General features: G+C 44.1%; 2 protein-coding genes across 3 annotated transcripts; both read right to left on the minus strand.

Annotated features, from left to right (window-relative positions):
* Positions 1-2,988: 2,988 nt before the first annotated feature.
* sost (sclerostin) lies at positions 2,989-6,934 on the minus strand. The gene is made up of 2 exons (XM_061264860.1): positions 6,626-6,934; positions 2,989-4,373 (listed from the first exon to the last, which is right to left on the minus strand). The coding sequence occupies exons 1-2, from the start codon at positions 6,831-6,833 to the stop codon at positions 3,958-3,960; spliced, it is 624 nt and encodes a 207-aa protein (XP_061120844.1). The 5' UTR covers positions 6,834-6,934; the 3' UTR covers positions 2,989-3,957.
* A 5,731-nt stretch (positions 6,935-12,665) lies between these two features.
* On the minus strand, positions 12,666-19,044 carry dusp3a (dual specificity phosphatase 3a). 2 transcript variants are annotated; one of them, XM_061264597.1, is made up of 4 exons: positions 18,705-19,044; positions 16,550-16,782; positions 15,684-15,889; positions 12,666-13,156 (listed from the first exon to the last, which is right to left on the minus strand). In XM_061264597.1, the coding sequence occupies exons 1-4, from the start codon at positions 18,896-18,898 to the stop codon at positions 13,142-13,144; spliced, it is 648 nt and encodes a 215-aa protein (XP_061120581.1). In that variant the 5' UTR covers positions 18,899-19,044; the 3' UTR covers positions 12,666-13,141. The 2 variants fall into 2 exon arrangements, with proteins under 2 accessions (XP_061120581.1, XP_061120580.1); XM_061264596.1 differs by having other exon boundaries at positions 12,666-15,889.
* Between the last annotated feature and the right edge of the window lie 3,747 nt (positions 19,045-22,791).

Genomic DNA, 22,791 nt, shown 5'->3' on the forward strand with positions numbered 1-22,791 from the left:
AAAACTGATGACATGGAGACGAACCGTTTGACTCATCGTTTGCTCGCCATTCAAAACGGGAGGAGAGGTTTTGGTCGGGCGTCGGACGATCTCCTGTCAAAACAAGCCAGACCGCCGCCCACACACGTGCTGGTTCCCTTTAAATCTTCCATGATTGACTCAAGCTGAAACCACTGCTCAATCCTGAATTCTACTGTATGAATGGAGTCCTTTCATCCCTATTAAATGCTAACATGCTAGCCACTTAGCCTCGTGACGCAAGGCAAAAGGGTGGGAACACAAGCAAGAATTTTCCCTGGGGAAGGCCCAACTGTCAAGACCTTTTAACAAGAGTTGACGCGGCTTTTCGGAGGTGTGTTTCGAGGCAGCGCCTAGGCTGGGACCTCGGATGGGTGCAGCACCTAATGAAACTTGATTACGGTGACGTTGCGAAAGCCCTTGGAACCCATGGAATTTTTAAAGAACAATTACTTAGATGATCTTAGACGATAATAAGAATTCAGCAACAACGGTAGAGAAAGACAAACACAGTTATTGAATAGTAACTCAAGAAGCAAGTTACGAACTCTCTTTAGGGACGTTGTGTGTATGGTCGGAGTGATCTCTGCAGAGTCAACATCCGCTCAGTACGCTAACTGCCGAGTGACATTGTGTAAACTCCCGTTGCTACTTTTGAAGCTTATCCAGGATTGCCGCAAGTAAACACGTCACGCCGAAGCTCCGAGCCGCTTTTCAGGTCAAACATGTCGACTAGTAAAACAAACTGTGCTTGTCTAATCTCGCACCGAACATATTTCACTTAGAAGCGTTACGTTTTTAACAGGATCCCCATCAGGTGATGATGAGTAACGACGTGGAAATTCCTGCAGAACTTCATAAGAACTCTCCCGTTGACAGCCACTTCCTCAACTCCTGTCTAAGACGCTGTGGATCGAACAAATGCAATGCTTTGCCTCAAGAAACTCAGTTTGATCATCCTTCACCGTACACACGTCTTTGATTCCAGCTGTCGTTTGCAGTCTTGGGAAAAGCGTGATTGAAAACTACTGCGGGGGCGGAATCATCTTGACGTGGCGTAATCGCCGCCGAAGGTCGGCATGTTTGCAGTTCCAGTAAAATGTATTTTCATCTACGCAAAGCCTCCTGGAGAGCTCTTGCTTGCACAAGCTGTCGATGGAGAAATTTGACACATTACCAACTTTTATTAGGTTAGCCTTTGGCAGGCAGCAGGAATTGTTTTGTAAAAATGTTTTTGATCGATCCCGTTTCATGTAGACGTCACTTGTATTGTTGACGTACTCGTTTTTATGAGTTGAATAACTCTGGCAAGGCATGCATTTGATGATAGGCTAATAAAGAAAATTCTGGCAGGTCTAGTTAGTGCTACGAAGCCTCCTTTCACCTCAAAGAGTTCTTGTCCAAATAAGAAGTATGGTAACAAAGCAGTACATGCTGCTACCTTTCATGTAGCAGCGTAAGTTAAATTCTTTCGCAGTGGGCCAAAACCGGATTAATGGGAACATTTTGTCATCTGGCCTAAAAACAAATCAAGCAAGTGGCCGAAACAAAAGAGCTCAAATCTCATTCAATCTTCTTCAGACTAAAGTGCTCCCTAGCGCCAAAAATGTTCAAGAATTCCAAACTCCAATTCTCTAGAGGTCTTCAGATTTTAGGAATCACTCCCCAAAAATGAGACACGATGTAAAGGATTTATGCTACTTATAAAACAGATGCTGCAGAGGAGATTTGGCTTTCAGGTGAAATTTCAGGATGAACCTTAAATGCACTATAACGTGATAGATAAATTTCATTTGACCTTTTCTAAATATGTGAAAGAAACTTTCAAACGTGTTTAGAGTTTCAAGACTACGCCCTTGTTGTTCTCAACAAAGGGGCTGAACGGCAAAATTCACAGCAGGTGTTAGATCCATAAATTGACCAATACATTTCTTGGTTCAATAAGAGCAATCATCGTGCAGTTCACATTTTGACAACATGAGACCAAAACGATAATTGATTGGCAGTATTGACCAAAGATTTTTTTCGAGGTGGTTAAACAAAACCCCAGGTTCTAAACAAACAACTTTGGGAACGAGGCTTTTTTGCAGGAGCATGTTTTGTACGTTTGTCTGGAGTTACAAATGGTACAATGGAGGCGTGATTGAAAACCCGCCGACAGCTTTGGGACCGACTGAATTCCTCCCACTTCTCTCACTTGCGTTCCCACATCAGGACAAAGGAAGCCCGCGAGCATTTATTGTGGTCAACGTGTCAGTTCTATAAATATTTTCTCAAGGCCGACAGCATTTGCGGCGATATGAGGAGCCGGTTTTCCGAGCGGGACCTATGGGACGTGTGCACCTGGAGTTCCGAGCGCCTCCGATGACACTTAGAGCGAGCGCGGTGGACATGATGCATTGGTTGGGAGTAGATTGCGCTTGACGTCTCCTACACCGCGGTTGGGAAAGGGTCACTGGGAGTTTGCGGTGTTGTGCGCACGTTAACACGGGACAGATGCTTTGTCAGCGACACCGCGCCGTAGTCTAAGGTTTCCTAAGGGACATACTCTTCACTCTGGCCAAACGAGCAAACGATTGGGGGGCATGTCTGTTCTCTCCAGGAAAACAAGACTTGGCAATGACATAATGACCACCCGCTCGGGATGATGTCGTGAAATCAAATGCTGCCAGATAACGCCCACGGTAGAGTTGTTTTGTGCGTGCACCTTATATTTTTGAAAGACTGAATAAAAATTGCATTCCTAAATGAACTGCATTCAGTGGCCAGATGGCATTTACAGGGAGTCTCTGGATTATGACTAAATTTAATTCTTAGGTTAGCAATAAACAACAGTATGACAGTTTTTGACTTACCTGTAAATTTGGGAGTCACAGGTACCTACGGTAAAGCAAGTTTGTCACGAGATCCAACGTGAAAGTCAGTGAGACACATTCGACGCATGACATTTGAATAAAACAAGCACACCAATTTTCAAATGTATCTGCGTTGGCTTTATTCATGTACTGCACAGTATTTCATTGCGCTGTCGTACTATATGACAATAATGGCGTTTATTACATACTACAAAAAAGGTTGCATAAATAATTTAAATGTGGAAAAAAATAAATATGCAGTTCTTTCGTTAGTGGAAATCGTCCCCTCTCGCCAGTCACTGGTTCCCACCTGATTGCCCCCAGCCTGGTAAGGGCAACACTCAGGTATGCACAACCAGTGACAAATGTTTTCCACTTGCTTCTTTTTAAAAGTCCCCCAAAAACAAGCAAACATCATCAGGATGCTTTGAAATCGGTGGGGAAAGACACGTGCGTTGGTAAAGGGGGTATGTCTGGATAAATGCCCACCTCGTCCACAAGAAAAATGGCGAAGCGTGTTCTTGGCGTATTTACAGAATGGCAGGAGGAGGATCACTCTTCTATCAGGTCCATTCGTGGGCTCACTGAATTGGTAAATCCCAGGAATGCCAAGTGCTCGCCACGGGGCTATTGAGGCCTGGGGTGGGGGGGGGGGGGCAAAGAGGTGGGAGGCCTCTTTGCGAAGCTGTCACCATCCCTCCTTTGGAACCCCTTCACCCTCGTGAGCTGCCAGTGTCCCGTTTAGACAGATGTACATGGATTACGGCCCCTTTGGTGCACCTTGTCGGTCTTAAATGCAGCAGAGGAGAGCTAGCGTCGTGTGTTTGTACAGATGGCTTTGAGGGCCCGGCGGGGAGGATGTTTGCTACGCTTGAGATGCATTTATATCAGGACGAGGACCCACTGCGACGTCTTCTCATAGCGAGTCCCGGACATTTAAGCTTTGTCATGCAGAAAAGTAAACTGAGATTGGCAGAAAAACACTTGAAGTCAGCTCAGCTTGTGAAATCGCTCTAGGGTGAAATCGCTCTTGCATTTCCTCTTCAATAGAGATCGGTCAGGTTTGTGTGTACTTGGGAGATTCTTAATACGAGTTGTCTGTCAAGGCCGTGTTGTTCTTGTTTCCGTCCTGGGACGAGCGGCCGTGCTTCTTCTTGCGGGGCAACCGCGGGACCTCCTTGGCTTCGGACTGGTTGTGGTGCGGCCGAAATCGCTTGCACTTGCAAGATGTGATCATGCGGATCTTGTGAGTCCGAGTGTTGCCGTTGGAACAGTGCAGCTGCACCCGGCGCGTTCGCGAGTGCGCCGGGATGCAACGGTAGTCCGAGGTTCCGCCGCCGGTCCTCCACCACTTGCCACGGCCGATTGAGTTGGGCATGAGGTGTGAGGGCAGACACTGGCCCGAGCACACTAGCTCTTTCACCGGCTTGGCGCTACGACAGGATCCGTCTGTGATGTAGCGGGTAGAAAGCAGCTCCCTGCAGCTGAGCTCCGAGGCGCCTGAGAAACAACAGCGGGTTATTGCCGTTACGCTCGCTTACAAGACAAACACTGGAAAAATACATCGGCTAACTGCCTCATCACTGACTAACCTGATGGTCAATGACTCAACAGTACTTCATTTAAATAGAGTGCTAAAGTCGACCTCTGCTAAATTTGTGACTTATTGAGATCTTGGCGGCGGAACATGCAGCAGGAGCATTGACATCAACAACAGATTTGAAGAACAAATATATTTTCCATCCATGGCTTTATTCGTGGCAAATGTGTTGTGCCAGCCTAAAAACCACCAGAATTAGAATTTTAATATGCTCATGGCTCCAGTTACCCATGGCTCAAGGTGTATCAAAAATTAATCAGATTTTTTTTCTAAATGGGAATGGCTTGACGCCTATCTTAATGTTTGAAATACCCATCCCTAATCGCAAAAGTAGGTCAGAACATTAAAGCGCGATTTGCTTTTCGAGATTCGAAAACAACCATATTTAGTCGAGTGTTTGTTAATTTCATTTCATCCACGCTCCCTGGTGGCTAAGGCCTCCAGGCGCAGACATCCAGCTGGCAGCCATCAGCTGATGCGGAAGAGCCAGTTAAGCACTCCGTCAAAATTAATGGAGCTCTGAGCGTGGCACATACAGTCGTGCTGGCCCTCGGTAATGTTCGAACTAAAGACTAAACGGCCGTCTAAAGCAACAAACACAACCGAGAAAACAATGTCATCTCCATTTTCGGCCGCATCTTTATAACTGACGCATGCAATGGCTATTGTGTTGTTGTTTTGTGAGTTGTCTTTCTTTTAGCGGTGTATTAAAAGGACCAAACAACGGGCGAGGGATCTGCTTTCCTGTGGGCCCACTTCACAAAAAGATGCATGAGAAGTAACCTCCGTTTTATTCTCCTCGGGAAAACCCGATCCCGATGTGTTTTCTATGGCTGCAATACACCACGACGGCTCGCACGATCGCTCGGTATCCGCATTTTTAATGACTCTGGACGTTTAAGGAAAAAGTGACCCACAGCCACTTGAGGGCATGTTGAAGATGTAGCTTCAATTTAGGGTTGGTTTTATTACCTTAAAATAATTACGGGTGTGCATTGCTACTAAGAGACGATTTGATACGATTCTCGATACAGGGGGTATGATACGATTTTAAAAAAGGCTTTAGGCTGACACTATGCAGTTGTCGTGAATTATGCTTGGAGCTGACAAAGAATTTTCTGAAGTAAAGCCATCGATGGGGAATTCGCCAATACTGTTGTCATTGTTGTTAAAGCTCCCTAGTGGCATTCCTCTATGATGCTGCTATCCTATTATAATAATATCTGTCTAAAAGCCAAACCACAAAGTCATCAGGAAAAAGTTAAAACCTTGTGAGGTTACTGAAAACGGCAATGTAGTGTTTTGGAAAGCATACAAGCAAAAGAAGACCTCAAATCTGACACTTGGCATTTGGTTATATCTTCATTTTCCCTTCTCAGGCCACAGGTGGGAATCATTCTCAAAGGCAACGTAGCGTTAAAAAAGCAATTTCCAGAGCCCCTCATGGAAATACGCAGCCAGAAGAAGCCCGGTGTTTTCTATTAAGGCCGACATGTTACCGCAATCAGAAGCTTGCGTCCCTAAGCGGAGCTTGACTAATAGTGTCAAGCGAGACGGGCAATAAACTGATGAACAAATAAGGGGTTTCCGATATCTGTGTGCAGGCTCCACTTCCACCCGTGTCAGAAAGGAAACCGCAGGACTGTGCGTGTAAATTTGATTCTGACATAATCAAATCCGATGGAAAAAAAATAGAGTTGAAGTGTGATAACTAAGATGGCTTTTTGTTAAATATTTCAAATGGTCAAAATGTGATGTACCAAAAAATTTTGCTGATAAGCAACCTAAAGTTCAAGCATTTTTTATAACTAAAATAGAAAAGGTATCAATATAATTATAATTTTAAAAATGATATTGCCTTGTGCTGAAATGACTTTATTATAGTTAAAGGCTTGTAATGATTTTGAATCACTTTCTGGACTTAACGAGTATTTAAATTTGATGTAAAAATTGTCAAAGCTTTGAGCAGGAATATTCTACTTGGAAAAAATCTGGTGGATTTCAGGTCTTTTGTCCTTTCGCCTGTGGGCTTTCCAACAATCAAATATCTCAAATAAGCACACCGTGGATGACACTATGTGAGATTTCCTATCTTTGTCTCGGTACTGAAAAACGTACAGGCATGAGGAATAATGATCAAGAGGACACTTACGGTAAGAGACTGAGTTGCTTGTTCTTCCTCCTGTTTTGGCCCTGTTGTTGTTATTCATGGTGTTGTTATTGCTGTTGTGCGAGTAGTCCCGTATGAGTTCCGTGCCGTCGTTGGACACCTGCCTCCAAGCCTTGGCGGCGGCTCCGGAGGCGCAGCAGCATCCGCGGAGCAGCAGCAGGCTGAGGAGCAGCGGGGGAGCAGCGTGCATGCTGCAGCCAGGAGGACGACAGCAAAGTGGGGCAACTGGGGGAGGTGGTGGTGCTCGGTGGATGGGTGGATGGGTGGGTGGTCTTGTTGTGGAGGGCTGAGAGACGCGCTCACGCCTTTTAAAGCCTCTGGCGAGAGGCTGCCAATTAGGCGGTGACGTAGAGGGAGAGGGAGGGCACCAAGCCGAGGCCTCAGACTGAATTCATGATGTTGCAGGTTTTTCCTTTTGGTGGGCCGCGCTGTTGCGTCACCGCATTGCGAGTCCTTCAAAAATCCTGGCACCACGGCTTTTCTTCTGGTCTTATTTTTGCCCAGATGTTTGCTGTCTTACTACACCTTAAAAACTGCAGGGTAAAAACTTCGACCAACCCAGAAAGTCGGGTCAAATTGACCCAACGTTGGATTGTTCTTAACCCTGCATTTTTAAGCATATTGCATTTTTGTATGGTGGTTATGTTTTCTATAAAGGGTACTATTTGCAAAGGCCGCTGCTGTTTATGGATCTGGTTCAAATTAGACCTCGTTGACGGAGAGCCTCTAGGCATCCTCTGCATGTCGGCGCTTTGACGAGCGTTGACAGATGGAGAGTCCTCGGAGAAAAGGGGAGTATTCCAAATTAAGATCTCCGCCACGCTTTCCCCACGGACTCGGTTTAACGTCAGGATGACATTTCGGTTTGTTCCCATTCACTCCCGGAGACGCAATCGTCCCTCTTGTCTTGGCCTTTTTTTTTGTTTCTCTGTGCTCCTGACTCTCTTTGATTCGTCACACATAAAAATCAAGGATGTAGTTGACAGAGCCAGCCAAAGTCAACTTGCAGCCTGCGCAGGTTCACGTCTGCTCCTTATGAGCTCAGGAGTAAAACCATTGCCCTTTCTTTGCTCCAAGTGACTTTTTTTGATTCATTGTTTGGCATTTTATCACCCTCAATACAGAGTGCAAAACAAGGTGAATGATTGTTTGATTAAGAGTCTGATGCATGGGTCGGGTGACTGGGGAAACACTGCCCCCTAGCGAGAGAAAGGGCAAGGGCAATGTGCAAATGTTGAAAATAAATTGAAATAATAATTTACTTACGGTAAGATCTGGGTCTGTTTTGTTGACTACTAAGCCATTATTATGTTGAGCATACACTGGTTAAATCGATTTTTTTTGTGAAAGAGCATTTCATTGTTCTGCCTATCATTATTATAGATAGTGCAGTACTTTATAAAATTATACATTAATAACATACTTAAGCAAGATAAATAATGAAAGTTTGTGAATGATGACAAGTCAATGGGCATTGCACATTCATATAATACAATGTATACAGATGTAATGCCTGAAGATTTGATGCAGAAGAACATGGCAAATAAACTGCAAAAAGTTTCATTTTGGCAGAGGATAAAGAATATATGCATTCAACTGAGATAGCAACAAATTTGAAGTTTCTCATTCAAAAAATTCAATACAAAGAAAGGTCTGTGTGCTTAAAGAAAGATCTGTAGTACTGTTTTTTTTTTTACAGGTTACATATGATTTGTTTTTATCGTATTGTCTCACAATATAGCAGTTAATTCAACCGTGTTGGTTTACAATGTGCTCTATACATTTGGATTGAATTAAAGTGATGGTGACCTTATATTTGTCATATCATTTGATGTCTTGTGTTTACATGCCGGTATCTTCTATTACGAGAACACAAAGGCATGGCTAGAAGCTTCCCATGTGTCGTTTAACAGCGAGGAGATGCTGCGTTATGTTGTGTGAAGTAGTGCCAAGCAGGGACGGAGCACCTCGCGACAGATGTCAGTCACAATCTTCATTTGGACCTTTATGGTTTCTTTCACAGAGCCCCGGGGGTCCAGACGAGCGTTTTGTTTTTTTAATTATCATTGCAGTAAAATAACAATCACGTGCGTTGGAAGAAAGCCTCCGGCGTTGCAGCTGATGGTAGACTGCAACTTCCATTTAAATAAAAAAATTAAAAAAGGCATTTTGCTGTCTCTAATCTTAATATGTTATCATTTTGTTTAATCCATTTACGTACACCGACGGAATAGTTCAATCGATCATTTCAGTCTTTATATTAAAAAAAAAAACTGGAATATGAAACAATCAAATGAAAAGCAGTAAAGAGTGATTTACATAAACATTCTGCAAGTGTAAACCGTTCCGCTCGTAAAAACTCTCGTCGACGCAGATTCTATGTTGCATTTTGACGCCCCGCGGTTCGCCCCTGGTATGCGATGCAATTGCGAGCTGGGTGTCAATCAAGCTGCAATCGTGTCGGCATTAGTGTTGTTGTTGCACCAACATGTGGCCGCAATCAGCACACGCAACCACAATAAACACCAGCAACTAGCGGTCGCACACACTCGCAGGCCTCAGATATGTGAAGCACGCTGGATGTAAATGTGCCGTCATGTTCTCGCACGAGCTCGGCCAGGTCCTTCGAACAAACTGCGTTTTACGCCGACCTGAATTTATCAAGTGTGACAGCAAAATCTCAAGTTCAAGAGCCGACATATGGCAGCCCATTTCCAGGGATCTCGTACTAAAAAAGCTACTTGGAAAAGTAAAGGTCTGAATGTGAAAATATTACTTATCTTCATATCTTTCAATGCACACCAAAAGCTGTTAGGTTCTTATACTGTTTATCAGTTAGCCTGTTTTCTGGGGTCTTTGGCAGTGAACGAGGTCAGCCGGAGTTGAGTGCCTGCTACGAGGCAGTAAAGGCACAATAAGCGCAAAAATGGATGCTCGCAGTACTCTGATCTTTTACGAGTCTTCCACGCAGGAAAACTGGAAATTTAACCCTGGCGGCAGTAAATCCCCAAATTGTCATTGTTTGTCTGCAGACTATTCAGAATATCTATCGTACTTCCATTGAAGCTGCCAAGAAGGAAGTTGGCCTGTGGGAGCGAGGCTGGCTGGACTTTAGACACTAAATGGCGCTCTTTCCAAACAGCCCTGAGGCCTTTGCTTGTCGGACATGTGTTGTTCTTAAGTCAGCTAAACATTCCCAGAACATTGATCACAGCTTTTGATATAACGACTCTAACGCTCCTGAAATCTTTCTGTTTTAGGGGTTAATCCGAGAAGGCCCATTGTCTGATTATATCTTTTATCTATATCACAGAATTTTTATTTTAGGATAGTTCATGGTTATAGGTTCTCTGGGACCAATTTGACTACCGTAATTTTCGGACTATAAGTCGCACCGGAGTATAAGTCACACCAGCCATAAAATGCCCAAAAAAGTGAAAAAAACAACAACATATATATGTATATAAGTCGCTCCTGAGTATAAGTCGCCCCCCCACCCAAACCATGAAAAAAAACGCGACTTATAGTCCGGAAATTACGGTATATTGCAGAAAAGGGAAAGTATTTCTCGGCATAAACATTTTTAAAAAATTCCAAACAATCTGCAATGAAATTTCTGAACCGACGATTTAAAGGGCAGCGTAGTTTCCCATTGAATGTCAGATCTCCGGGAATTGTATACCAAAGGCGCTAATTGAGCATGTAAGTACAAGCAGACAAACGCCAATACGACACGTGGTTATTTTCAACTTTTTTTTTTCCCTTTTCCATTACAAGATCAATAAGTCAAGCAAACCAGCATGTGAGAATAATCTAGCCCCTGCGGTGTTTAATTCAGCGAAGGATAATGACAAGCAGAATGTCTCCGCGGCAGTAGTGCGTTGTCTATTGCAAGACCACCCACGACGTAGCTTCCCTTCGCGGACGCAGAAACATTGCTCGCTGGCATCTTTCTATCGGGTATGACGGCACCTTTGGGCAGAAGCCAAGGTGTGACATGACCAGTGTCCTGCTGCCTTAGTTGACAGCAGCACCACGGTGATGTCAGGTTGTGCTACAAGTGTACAAGGGGAATAGTGTTCTTCTACTTCTCGTGGATTTGGAAAGAAATTTTTGATCTATATACAAATTAACACTTAAAGGTGAATGTTACACAAAGTTCATCCGGAAATTTCACCCAACCTGAAGGCTTGTAAATCAGAAAGCTAGAATAAGCAGAAGTTGGGTTGTCATTACTTGGATTGTGGGTTGTATTGGATCTGGCTCCTTAAGTCTGATGTGTGTACGTCTGGCGCCGCATTGTGAACATTTCAAACGCTTTGTGTAACTTGCATTGTTCCGTGTCAGAGGTGTGACGGCGCGGGCAGCAACATCTGGTTGCACAACAGGATGATCATGCGCAGCCTTTAGCAATTAGCGAGGCAGCTAAAAGATATGTTTGAAAGCTCCAACCGCCACGCAGGTCTGCTTTTTAACAACGCCACCTGACTTTTTACACTCCGCCGATAGTGAACGTCAACAAGGGACACTTTAGAAATTCAGCATAATGTTGGAAGAAGGGTGGATTCAAAGTGAGACTTGTTGCCAGGCACTTTATCATTCTCTGGAGCTGTTTCTTTCTCTACATTTAAGCTGTTAAGAATTATCGAATTAATCGACAGCTAATCGTCAAGAGCCATTTCTTTTTTTCTATTAAATGGTCTAAATCCTCTACTTACTTATTTTTAATCACTAAACAAAACTAAATAAACAATACATGAGGAAAATGGTTTTGTAGTACACTTTCATGCAAGATATTTTATCCAATTATTTGATTACTCGACGGAGCGATTAAATTCGAGAAAAGAATTTTATATGTAATATCAATTTTATCAGGTGGTGGCAATTACTCGCCACTAAGTGCTTCGTTTACGTCAGCATTTTGAGATGCTCGTCCTCCAGGGAGAGAACACTGATGGAGGGTTTTAAATGAACGGACACGCGATGGTGTTAGGCGTGATGTTGTGGTTTTATAATTGTACTGGCAGCGTTCACGAAACATCCACATGCTGTGCAGTCCAAAAAAGAAAAAAAAATCCAGCGCAGGATGAAACAAGCGGCACTGCGGGCGAAAGCACTTGGAAGCAGATCTGAAGAGATGGATCCTACGCTCCCTCCCGCCTTCATATTTCCTGATAAAGCAACGCTGTGCCACAGATGTGCTTCGACAACGGCCTTGAAGCATCACTCACTCTCTTGATAAGCAACGCAAAGCAAAAAAAAGGCAATTTTTGGAAGGCCGGACATCAGGAGGCCGACAGAATTCCGCTGCCAATAACATTCTCAGTAGTGACTGATGAAAATGTCAACAGCAAAAATACCTGCGACTGATTACATGTCCTGTTTCTCACTCGTGAATCATTTCCTCCATAAACAAGCATCCGACATCAGGTGGCGTTAGCTTAGCGGATATGAGCAAATGAGCACATGACTCACGAAAATAAACACGTTTCCAGGCATTTGAGATATTTGAGCCTAACAAGTAAATCTGAATTGACACCAGCTCGTGTTTCTTCAAGCAAACCGCAGGATGCGGTCAGCTCTGATTTTGGCTCGAGTTGTAAACATTTCCAGTCTCAAGCAAACACACTGTTGGAATAGTACATGTCACTTCATTACGCTGATGAGACTGGAGAGCTGTTTTCGAATCAAAGTGGCAGTGAGGGACCAATAGAACCTGCTTGGATACATTTCTACTCGCAGTGCTTCCTGTCCTGTGCTGGGCTCCTGGTGCCTGGCGTGTTTCTTCACTGGACCCACCTGGATGCGGTTGTTTTCAACCCAAAACAGCAATTTCTGAGCTTCGGCATTAATGCAAATTAGACTTTGGATTCAGGTTTCCTGGTTGGCTGGTACCCTCGAGGGTCCACACAGCTGCTCTGTTCAAATACATTGCATGCACGGGAAAGACCTGGTTTTCGGAGTGAAGGACTCCCAACACCTAGATTTTGAGAATCACAAGTCAAGAAACAATTAGGCCAGATGATAACTCAGTAGTTTATTTTTAACAAAGATAAGAAATAACAATCAAACAAGAACAATCTTAAATCAAGTGCACTTCAACAAAGCCTCGCCCTCCCGCCATGTGAGGTGAAATAGACACACTGAACGACACACTGTAAGGCTTCAGGTGGGCTGCGTCGTTTGGGTCGTCGGCATTGTCGTGGTCATCAGAATGGGAACCGGGACAAAGCAGGAGACAGGTACAGCGGACTCCTTTTGTGCGAAATCCATTCAACGATAGGGGCGTCCACACTTGTATCTGCACTCCACCTGGCCCCAACTCCCACTTTGTTACTCCTTTCCGGCGCTTGCTTAAAAAGCTCTCAGGTGGGGAAAAAGTGTCGAGGGAAAAGGTGAACGGGTTCAAGCCAGATGAGTTTCCACGATGTGCGGAGTATCGGTTATCGGTCGCGCGGGACTTCCAACAAAAGGAGACTTCAAGCGCAGATGTCCAAATTACACCACGGGAGACTTCACGAAATAAAAAAATAAAATAAATCACAGGAAGTTATCTGGGAGTCAAATGAGCCGACTTTTCAATGTTTCACAATGCTCTAAACCAGCAATGTGGATCCATTACAATTACAGATAAGGGGTCCGTGATGTCAGTTTGTCAGAGAAGCGCCTTTCCCACCCAAAACATTTCAACTAAGATACACGTACGTCGTCCCGTGTAAGCGCTTAACCGAACGTTACTAACGGACCGATATGTCAGGCCAGCTCGGACATTGAATGCAGCAATTCACCACTTAGTGCATGTTACATATTACATAGTATAGAACGATATACAATTTGACATTCGCGGTTGTGAAACCAACACAGCGGAGCAAGTCCAAGGCTCCCAAAAGTGACGCCGGCTGCGTGTTGACGTTCAACGAGAGATGAATTGTACACTTGGAAACGACTGATGCGGAAATTACAAGGAGATGAGTTTTGGAACAGGTACAACCAGTTGGAGTCAAGTTAAAGCATACAATTGACTGGACAGTAGGTGGCAGTATTTGTTTGCGAAAGCGTCATACAAATGGATTATAGTTTGATGGCTAGCACAAGATACACAAATGCTCAAACGCAAAGTCACAAGCATTCAACGGGGAAGATGTACATTGGTCCATTTTTGAGCGCTTTAAATTTTGGCTGCTGAGAGGAGTTCCATCACTCACAAAGGTTCAGGTTGAACTTGAAACAAAACATAAACTTTACCGGTCAACTTTGGCCTTTGAACACACATGTTGAACTGTTGAATGTTTTAGAATATTTGACGAAATTATATTAATTCAAACGAATTCGATTAAATAGGAATTTTACGAAATGGGATCGGTTTGATAGATTTTGTGGCTTTAAGGTTCTGTATCCGTGAGACATTTTGTGTTGTCTTCAGGACGTGATGAGGTGCGGAGGGGTTAACCACAACGTGACACATTTTTGACAAAGATCTCAGCTTGTTGAACGAGTGCACCTGATGGTTGTTGCCAAACATTTCGGACAAACACAACCGAGCGTGCGCAGCACGCAGCGCCGTGCTGGCTAAAGGACAAATAGTGGGCGAGGCGGGAAGCGAGGTGGGGTCGAGCCAGAATGGGGGAGACTGCCTTGCAATGCCCCGCTCGATAAGACTTGACCTGCCGACGCATGTTTGGACGTTGGCAAACGCCGCTGCTGCAAAACTGTGATGCATCTGGCAGCGTTTAGTCACGTCTGCGTCAAGTGGGGGCCCAGTCCTTGCCGCTGGAACACATTTGGTTGGACATCGACCAAACAACCACTGCAGTCGCAGAAGACCTCCTGAAAGGAGCTGCTTTCTGTAGCGTGATGGAAGGACGCTCCCTAGTGGAGGCTCCGTATAGTGTTTGAAAATGAATCCAAATCTTTTAAACACCTTCTGGGCACATCATGGGCGTTAAGAGTCGCTTTGGGAAAAGCGACTTTTGTCGCTCAGCGACAAGCAGATATGGATGCAATGACATTGTGAGCACGATCTGCCGCCCGTGTCGCAATGTGAACGCACAATTCATGAGTGCGGATCACACGATTGTGGTCACGGGGAAAGTTTGACATGCACATCATATTTGAATATTAATATATTGTAGTACATGTAAATGGACGATGATGAAATTTAGTCGTATAGACGAATATATAGTGATATATAAGACACACGGACGATATAACTACACGTTACAGACACATTGCTCATACATTCATATATGTCAACACGTACAGTAAATACTTATATACAGTACGCACAGTACATGTATATATTCATATGCATATATTCATACATATAGCAAAGGAGGAATAAATAGTGAGTTGATGAGATGAGCGACACACTAGGCATGGTTGAGAACGTTAAATAACTGACAAGATGTCCTTACGTTCTACATATACTGGATATAAGATGGGAGTATTGACATATATTGCAATGTTTCACCGCACTCAAATTAAAAACCATACGTGCACGGTATAGGATGTGCCAAGTGGCAGTGGATAAAATGAATTGCATCACTTTTGCTCCATGATGCATTGGGATAGTGTCAAATGGAGGAGGCCTGTAGGTGGGTTTTAGGGGCTGCTATGCTAATGGATTCGCACGGACCACTAGTGGTTGAAAAGAAAAATTGTTAAATCGCATTGCCGTCTGCCGTACATTTTACTGTTAAGATTCTGACATTTGCGGCAGTGAAACCTCTCGGGATGATTGTGCTGTCCTCTTTTATATTAGGAATCTTGGGAGTACGGGGCATCGGAATGCTCGAAGTAGCTCAGTTCTATGAGGTCTAAGTCTATTGAGTGATTAGTGAGAGTTTACGGCAGCTCGTCATGGCGATTGGAAGGTAAACATGGACATTTGCGTGCGCGGAATGATCGACATTGATAAAAAGCATGTTCCGGAGAACCCCTCAGACGGGTGCTGGTTTGTGAGTAGGGTCCCGGAGCGCAACGGGAAACCAGTGAAAGGCATGATGCGAGGTGATTTTCATTTGGTCTTAAGTTTGCCCACCTCGCCGTTCAGCTTGCCCTCACGGTCCAGTTTCTCGTTGAGTTGGCACAGCAGGCGCAGGAAGCCGTCATTGGGGCCGATCTCCCTCTTTTGCCGTACGGTGGCCACTGCCTGCCGGGCGTCCATTTTGTGGCGCAGCATGAGGTAAGCCACCACCATGGTGGGCGAGCGGCTGTAGCCTTCCCGGCAGTGCACGTACACTTTCCCTGAGAGACACAACAACGGGAGGAGTTGAACACAAGCCCAGCCGCAGTTACTTAAAGGTTTAAGCTATTGACTTAGCCCACAAGATTTTTCTTTACATCTCTAAGTGATTAAACGTGTCGTAAGTGTTGTACGGCGGCAGATGGGAAAATCCTCGCATACAAGGAGACGATGCCTGCACTGCAGCAACGGTGATGCTGCCGCTCGTTAAAATGCTCCAACCTTCGACCTTTGACAGCTGGCTCGCAAACAACACCCACAGAAATGAGCCGATAATGTCGCGCGCAGCAAAATCTGACACTGCGGCAAAACAGACCGGATCTTGGCTCTGAATATTCAAGTGGGTGCAGTTTTCTTTTGAGTGTGTATTTCACGGAACGCTGATACTGCACCTTTAATATCTAACATTTCATGTCAAACATAGGAAGAGGAGAACAATGCGTTGCTGATATCCAGGGACTTGATCTGATAATGGAATATGGAGCAGGGCTCTGGAGTGAGTCGGAATTAGCCACAGATGATTGGCTGCTGCCTTTAAGAGGACAATGCAACACATCAATTAATAAATATTTGGTAGAGAAAGGTGTGATTAATGTTCTTACGAAACATTTTTATCATCCTATATCAATACAGAAGGAATTTAGCTGAGGTGGCGGTGTCACCTTTGCCATTGTTGTGCGCAAGGGCCTTGTCAATAAAATCGGCGCCCTCCTCAAAGAAGGCACTGAGGTCAAACTGTTGAGTGTCGTTGGCCTTGATGCCGTGGTAGGCGATGCCCGTGCCCGCGTAGAAGTCGGCGCTGGTGTTGACGTGCATGAAGGAGGTGCCTTCCGCCATGTTCAGCACGTGGGTCACGCCCAGCTTCTGCAGGCGCATTGCATTCTGGGCCACGAACCTGCAGAGGAAGGACACAAGTGTTTGGCAAAATAAAAAACATAAAGCACTGAAACAGCACACCGGAGGGATGATTGACGAGTGGGTGCAACGAGAAGCAAATATCACACTGCAGTGATAAAAAAAAAAAAAAAAAGCAGCGTGTCAGCACAGTGTGTTAAAAGTGATATATATGCTGCATCTTTCATATATATATAGAAAAAAAACACTTTTAGCTGAAGCAAGCCTGCCTGGTTCTATCTATTGTTGTGGGAATACTAAATATTAAAAAAAAAAAAATGTAATTAACCTTCCATTCAAATTTTCATCTTTTTTTGAGGTTCCTCAACCACTCACACATCTAAAAGCAATTTGGAGATAATTGCTCTGGTTCAAACTATGGATTGCCTATGAAGGCCTCAAGTGGGTCAACTCCTAGGGGAGCCTCTCAGAGAACTTAATGAACATTTTCAAGGACTGAATCATCTTGTCTGCCCACACTGTGAGTCTCATGTGAAGACGGCAACAGAAAACAACAGCCGTCTATGGGCTCTGATCCAATTACGGTTGCGCCGAAGCAGACCCGTCAGCATAAAAATGCTAGTTGGGTCCTCGAGGGGGTCACAAGCTTTAAATCGCCAATCAATAACACCACGTCTTCATTTTAGACACGCCCACTTGGACAGTGCACTAATTACACAAGGCAGATTAGAGGCAAAAACTTTGCTGCCTTGTCGAAATCACTTGGTTTCCAGACTTGATTGGCATGTTTTTATTGATCTCGTTGTAGCGGCGATCCATTAAAGCCCACGCAGAGCATCCTTCTTCCTGTCTCAAAGGCGATCCAAGCCGAAATACGGAGAGCAGGACTCTAAGATGCACGCCTGTTTCTCTAGTAGTGATGTCCAGACCTGGCATTTCTCGTTGAGTTCGAGTCGGTGGGTGCATTCAAGGATCAGTTGAAGAACATAATTTGCTCCCGATGGTCCAGTTGCATCTAGTTCAAGTGCGTCGCCTGGTGTGGCGAGCTTGAAAGGTTTGCGTTGAACTAGGAAGCGACTGACCGTGACCTGTGAGATGTAAATCCTTTGCCTGAAGACACATTTCATTGGAAAGCCGATAACTGCTGGACAGCTAACAAGTTTATATTTATGTTTCACCCTTCAGTTTCATCTGCTACACTTCCCGCAAATGACTACATCAACATGATACTTTGAATTTCAGCAGAGACGATACGCACGGGAGATCGAGTCTGCAAAGTTGTTTTGAGAAATAGTATTGATTTTAATTTAATCCCACTCGTAACATGAAACATAAAGTGGACATTTATGGTGACACTGTAGTGGTAATTCGGGGACACAAAGGGTTCGGAAAACCATGACTCAATTCCCGAAAATATTTCCACGACCTCTTGATAGATGATAAAAAGATGATCCCCCTACACTCTGGACCACAGTCTTAGTTTTAGGTATCGGTCTATTTTTAGGTGTGGGTCTACCCTAAGGTTCAGGTCTAAGTCAAGTCAGGGTGTAGGTTTAGTTTTTGAGCTATTGATTACAAAGAGATCGAGTCTCGGTCTAAATGTTGGTCTCGGTCCTGCCCTTAAGATATGTGGTATGAGTACAGGGTTAGTTTTAGGACTATCTTGACTCGGTATAGTCATTTAGCTTGAGTAGAGCTCAGTCGAGGTTCAGATCATTTTACATTAAGTATAGGTTTTGGTGTTAGGCTGGCTGTAGTTCTATTAAATCTATGAATGCAATCAATCCTATTACTTTTATGCGTTGTTGTGACGTCGTTACACAACACCCACTTTAGAGGGCGCCCCAAAGGTGTGTCGCTCGCAAATAAGACAACAACAGGCGGTCGCTGGCAAGCAGCAGTATAAATAAATAAACACACGCACGCACGCACGCACACACCCACAAAAAGGCAAGCACTCACGCGTTGCCAATGTATATCCTCGGGAAGACCTCGTTGAAGTGCTGCGTCGGGAGGCTATAGAAGCCGCTGCCGTTGGACAGCAGCTCATTGAGTTTCTGGACGGTCACCTCACCGCCCTGAGTCGACGCCGCAACAGCCGGCGGGACGTCTGCAGCCGCCGCCGGCTGCTTTGCAGGACTATGGTGTTTTTTCATGACGCCACAAAATAATGAAAGGTCAGACTGCAGTCGTCGAGGAAGCGGCTAATCTTTTGCAGTCGTTTAAGCTCATATTCATATCGACGCGTGTGAGTCGTGCGCGCACTGTCTGGTCTATCAGGTTTTTGACAAGCGATGACATTAAGGTCTGATACGTGTTGCTTCCTGTTTGCACACTCAAACTAAAAGTCACACGAGAATGGTAATGATTCAAATAAAGTGTTTGTTAAACCTCCAAAATAATTTACACCGGATTAATATTATATTTACTGTATACATATGAGAACAAGCGTTCATGAGTTGACATTGCATCAATCAGATATAGACACCGCCTTTTAATTTGAAATGGAGCTTGGTCACGTTCCGTTCGTCTGTCACTTCCTAGCAGGCACGCCCCCCTACCGCCGGTAAACACACGCCCTGCAACCCGGTCTGTGTTCCGCATCAGACGGCCACACGTTTCCGTCAGTGCGGCTTCCCCAAGAACGAAATATGAAATCTGTGAAAGCGTCAAGGTGATGGCACGAGATGATAAATTAGCTCACGCGTACTACAAGGGGTACTTGTATTAACTGTGTCTACCGCTAGATGTCACCATTTCACTATTTATGGTTTGGGTGACGTCACTTTATTTGTGGACGTAAAAAAGCAGGTTTGGTCAAAAGTAACAACAAATGTCTCCAGATTGTTGCAAATTACTTTATTTAGAAAGTATACTTTTGTAAAGGTCGTTGGTGTTGTTTTTTTATTCATCATTTTGTATTGATTTATTTTTTATTCTTTATGTATTTTATCCATTAAATTATGAGTCAATTAAAGCTGTTGCAAATTTATGTACAGTTTTGATCAATGTACAGTATTTTTTTGTATTTTACTGCATTATATTTATATATATATATATATATATACACTTTTGTCTATCTGTCACAGGTATAATACATGTTGGTCTGTTTGACAAAATATTAATTATTTTTTGTGAGGTATTTCTGGAAAAATAAAAAGGTGGGGTTTTTTTTCTTAATGATGGGAGCTATTTTGTGCTATTATGATTATTCGGTTTAAGATGACTCGCTTGTCTGCTGTTTTGAGGCCAGCCACAGAGAGGCAATAACTTCCCATTAAATCTGCACACATCAGTGTGCCACAACGGATGCCTAAAAGCCTGACGTGACCATTTTTATCCAGGCAATGAGCAGTGTGCAAACAAACAAGTTATCAATAATCATAACATCCTGATAAATGGATGGTATAACCAATTCAGAACCTGGATTGGTTACTACCCAATTCCAAGACGCAAGACAAACATCAGATCTTACAATCTGATCGACAAGACGAGGTTTAACATATTCTCGACAGTTTTTTTTTTTTAATTGAGCTTTGGTAAATGATTGCAATGTAAATGAGGCCACTTCATTCAAATGACCACACTTGTCATCATTTTTGCGTTTCTATGGAAATGTGAGTAGATCCAGACTGACACCATGGCAACAACAACAACTGAGCAATCAGTCAGTAGACCGACGCCATGTCGAAACTGGCTGTTAAAATTTCATTTAGGAGACATTAGAGGGGGCTGCATTTATAGTTTGGCTTCATAAGTGAGATCTTGTAATGGCCTCATAAATTGTAAGAGACACTCCAGTAAAGTAGGATAAAAATGCATTACTGATAAATTATAGGCAGGGGGGTTCAATGACATCCGTGTCCCTTGTGGCTGAAGATAAGACTATAAGCATTGATTTAGGATCTTTTTTAGAGACATTTTCCCTCCTCATCCTGCATCCACGCCACTTAATTGGACCAGGACCACCTGAGTCCGTCTGCAAATCAGCTTGCACTGACAAGTGGGGGAGTTCCACCAAATGGAGAACTGCCTCAACCCCCAATGTTGGATTTCCTTGTAGCGAATCTCAATATACTTCAAATAAGTCAATTGACTTGAATACAAAGTGAATAGAATTGTTGCTCTCACGTTTCTACTATTCGAGGTCCTCACCTTCTGTGAACGGTCGGTGTTTAGGCACTGTATATTAAAATATTTGCTTGCCACTGTTTTTCGTGACTTATAGAAACCGGAAGGATGGATAGCTTAAGAAAATGTCTGAATATAAAGCAGTCATTCAAAATCCACATGAAGCGGAAAGAGACTTGAATGATGCTTTTAACAACGTGCGAATGGATGGAGTCCATTTAACTAACACGCATTCATCTTGACATCAGTCTTCAGGAACACGTTAAAGCCGTCACATAAAACAGAACAAACTGCAAAGACTGACATTGTAGCGTCTAAACTGTAACTTCAACACTTCTGGCTTTTATGGAAATTTAGCCCTTACTGTGCAAAGGAGTTTTTATTAGGCTCTCTTCGTAGATTCTTGAGGACTTCTCCAGATGGTCTCGGCACGCATGACAATAGAGCGTGCACGTGTTGCCTTCAAGGCCTTTTGAAGCATCTTTTTTTTTTTATAGTAGAAAGAAGCCATCTCAATCAATGTGAGCCGCATTCACACACGGGCTTTTGTAAGAGTCGGTGATTCGTCTTGGGCTTCGACAATGGACTTTTCTACACGAAGTGATGGACACAACCATCTGTGTCACCCCCCCCCCCCCCCCACTCCCTCCATCAGATAGATTCAGTGCTAAACTGGTTCATTAAGAGGAGGAACAATTGGAGGTGTGCTCATACTGATAGAAAAGGAAAAATCCCTGGATCTACATTTTCCTTCCTATTTTTTCCACTGGCTCCTGACATTATTGACATGGTTTCACAGTCAAAATGAGGTAGTGTGAGATACTATGACAGAATTTCTAGAATTTATATTTTTACTAGACCCGAACATTTGGTGCAAAGCTTTTTTTTTCGGACAGATAATTGGACCGAGGTTGGTGGACGCTCGTGTTGAGTTTGTGCAACCTTGACAAGCGGCGCGCTGAGTGCCTGCGAGCGCTGCGCTATCTTTAGCTTTTGTTCAAGCTTTTAGCGCTGGCCTTCTCCTCCTCCTCTTCCACCCACTCTTGCCCACTCACTGCAAACATACACGCTGATGCATGCTTACACATGACCAACACACTCATAGATGCGTGTTCTATGAGTGTTACTGGGCAGATTAGAGAAGGCAACCTACTTCTGAGATGAAAACATGAACCCAGTGTTTTGGTTTGGGCATCTGGAGGCAACACAAGCAGCTCTCTTGACACTGCACGAAAAAATCTTTCCTGACGTCAGGAATGCACACTACCAGGAGCCAGGAGTTATTTTGCATTATACCCAATGTGCCTCAAACCTTCAAACCTTCATGAGGCAATAGGGGATTCCGTGCAATGTTGCAGTACAAGAAAGAAAAAGCAGACTTGTCATTGCACCTGTAATTGTATATCTGTTTCTGCCGCTTCCTCCTGCACTGCAGCAGCTGAGGCTGTCAGGGGAGTTCACGTCATGTTTGCCCCGAGCGGAGCGCGACTGCCAGGCAACCGAGCGCCTCCCGCGTTGTACCTCCTGCTTCACCTTCGCCGCCGAGCTGCTGTCTCGTGACAGCGACTGGCAGCGATGATGAGAAAATATGATTTTAGCTCGGCGGCTGGAGGAGATTACATCCTGATAAGTGATAAAGCGTTCCTCCCCCTGCCGCGGCAATAACAAAGGCGTAATTGTGATGTTCCCAGCTCTAGTAGGACTAAAAAAAAAACATGAAGCATCATTTGCCTATACGAGCAATGTGACTTTGACAGAACTTCACACTTCTCTGAGTTTAATATGTTCCTGATGAAAGAGGGCTGGAGGCTGTTTTTGCCACAGATCATTGGAGGCAACATAAGGAGGATTAAAATAAAGGCCACAAGGACACAATACAGGCATCTCCGTGCACCCTTCCTTCTTCCTCCATCTTATT

Source organism: Syngnathus typhle, linkage group LG18, assembly GCF_033458585.1.
Source record: "Syngnathus typhle isolate RoL2023-S1 ecotype Sweden linkage group LG18, RoL_Styp_1.0, whole genome shotgun sequence".
NCBI lineage: Eukaryota > Metazoa > Chordata > Actinopteri > Syngnathiformes > Syngnathidae > Syngnathus > Syngnathus typhle.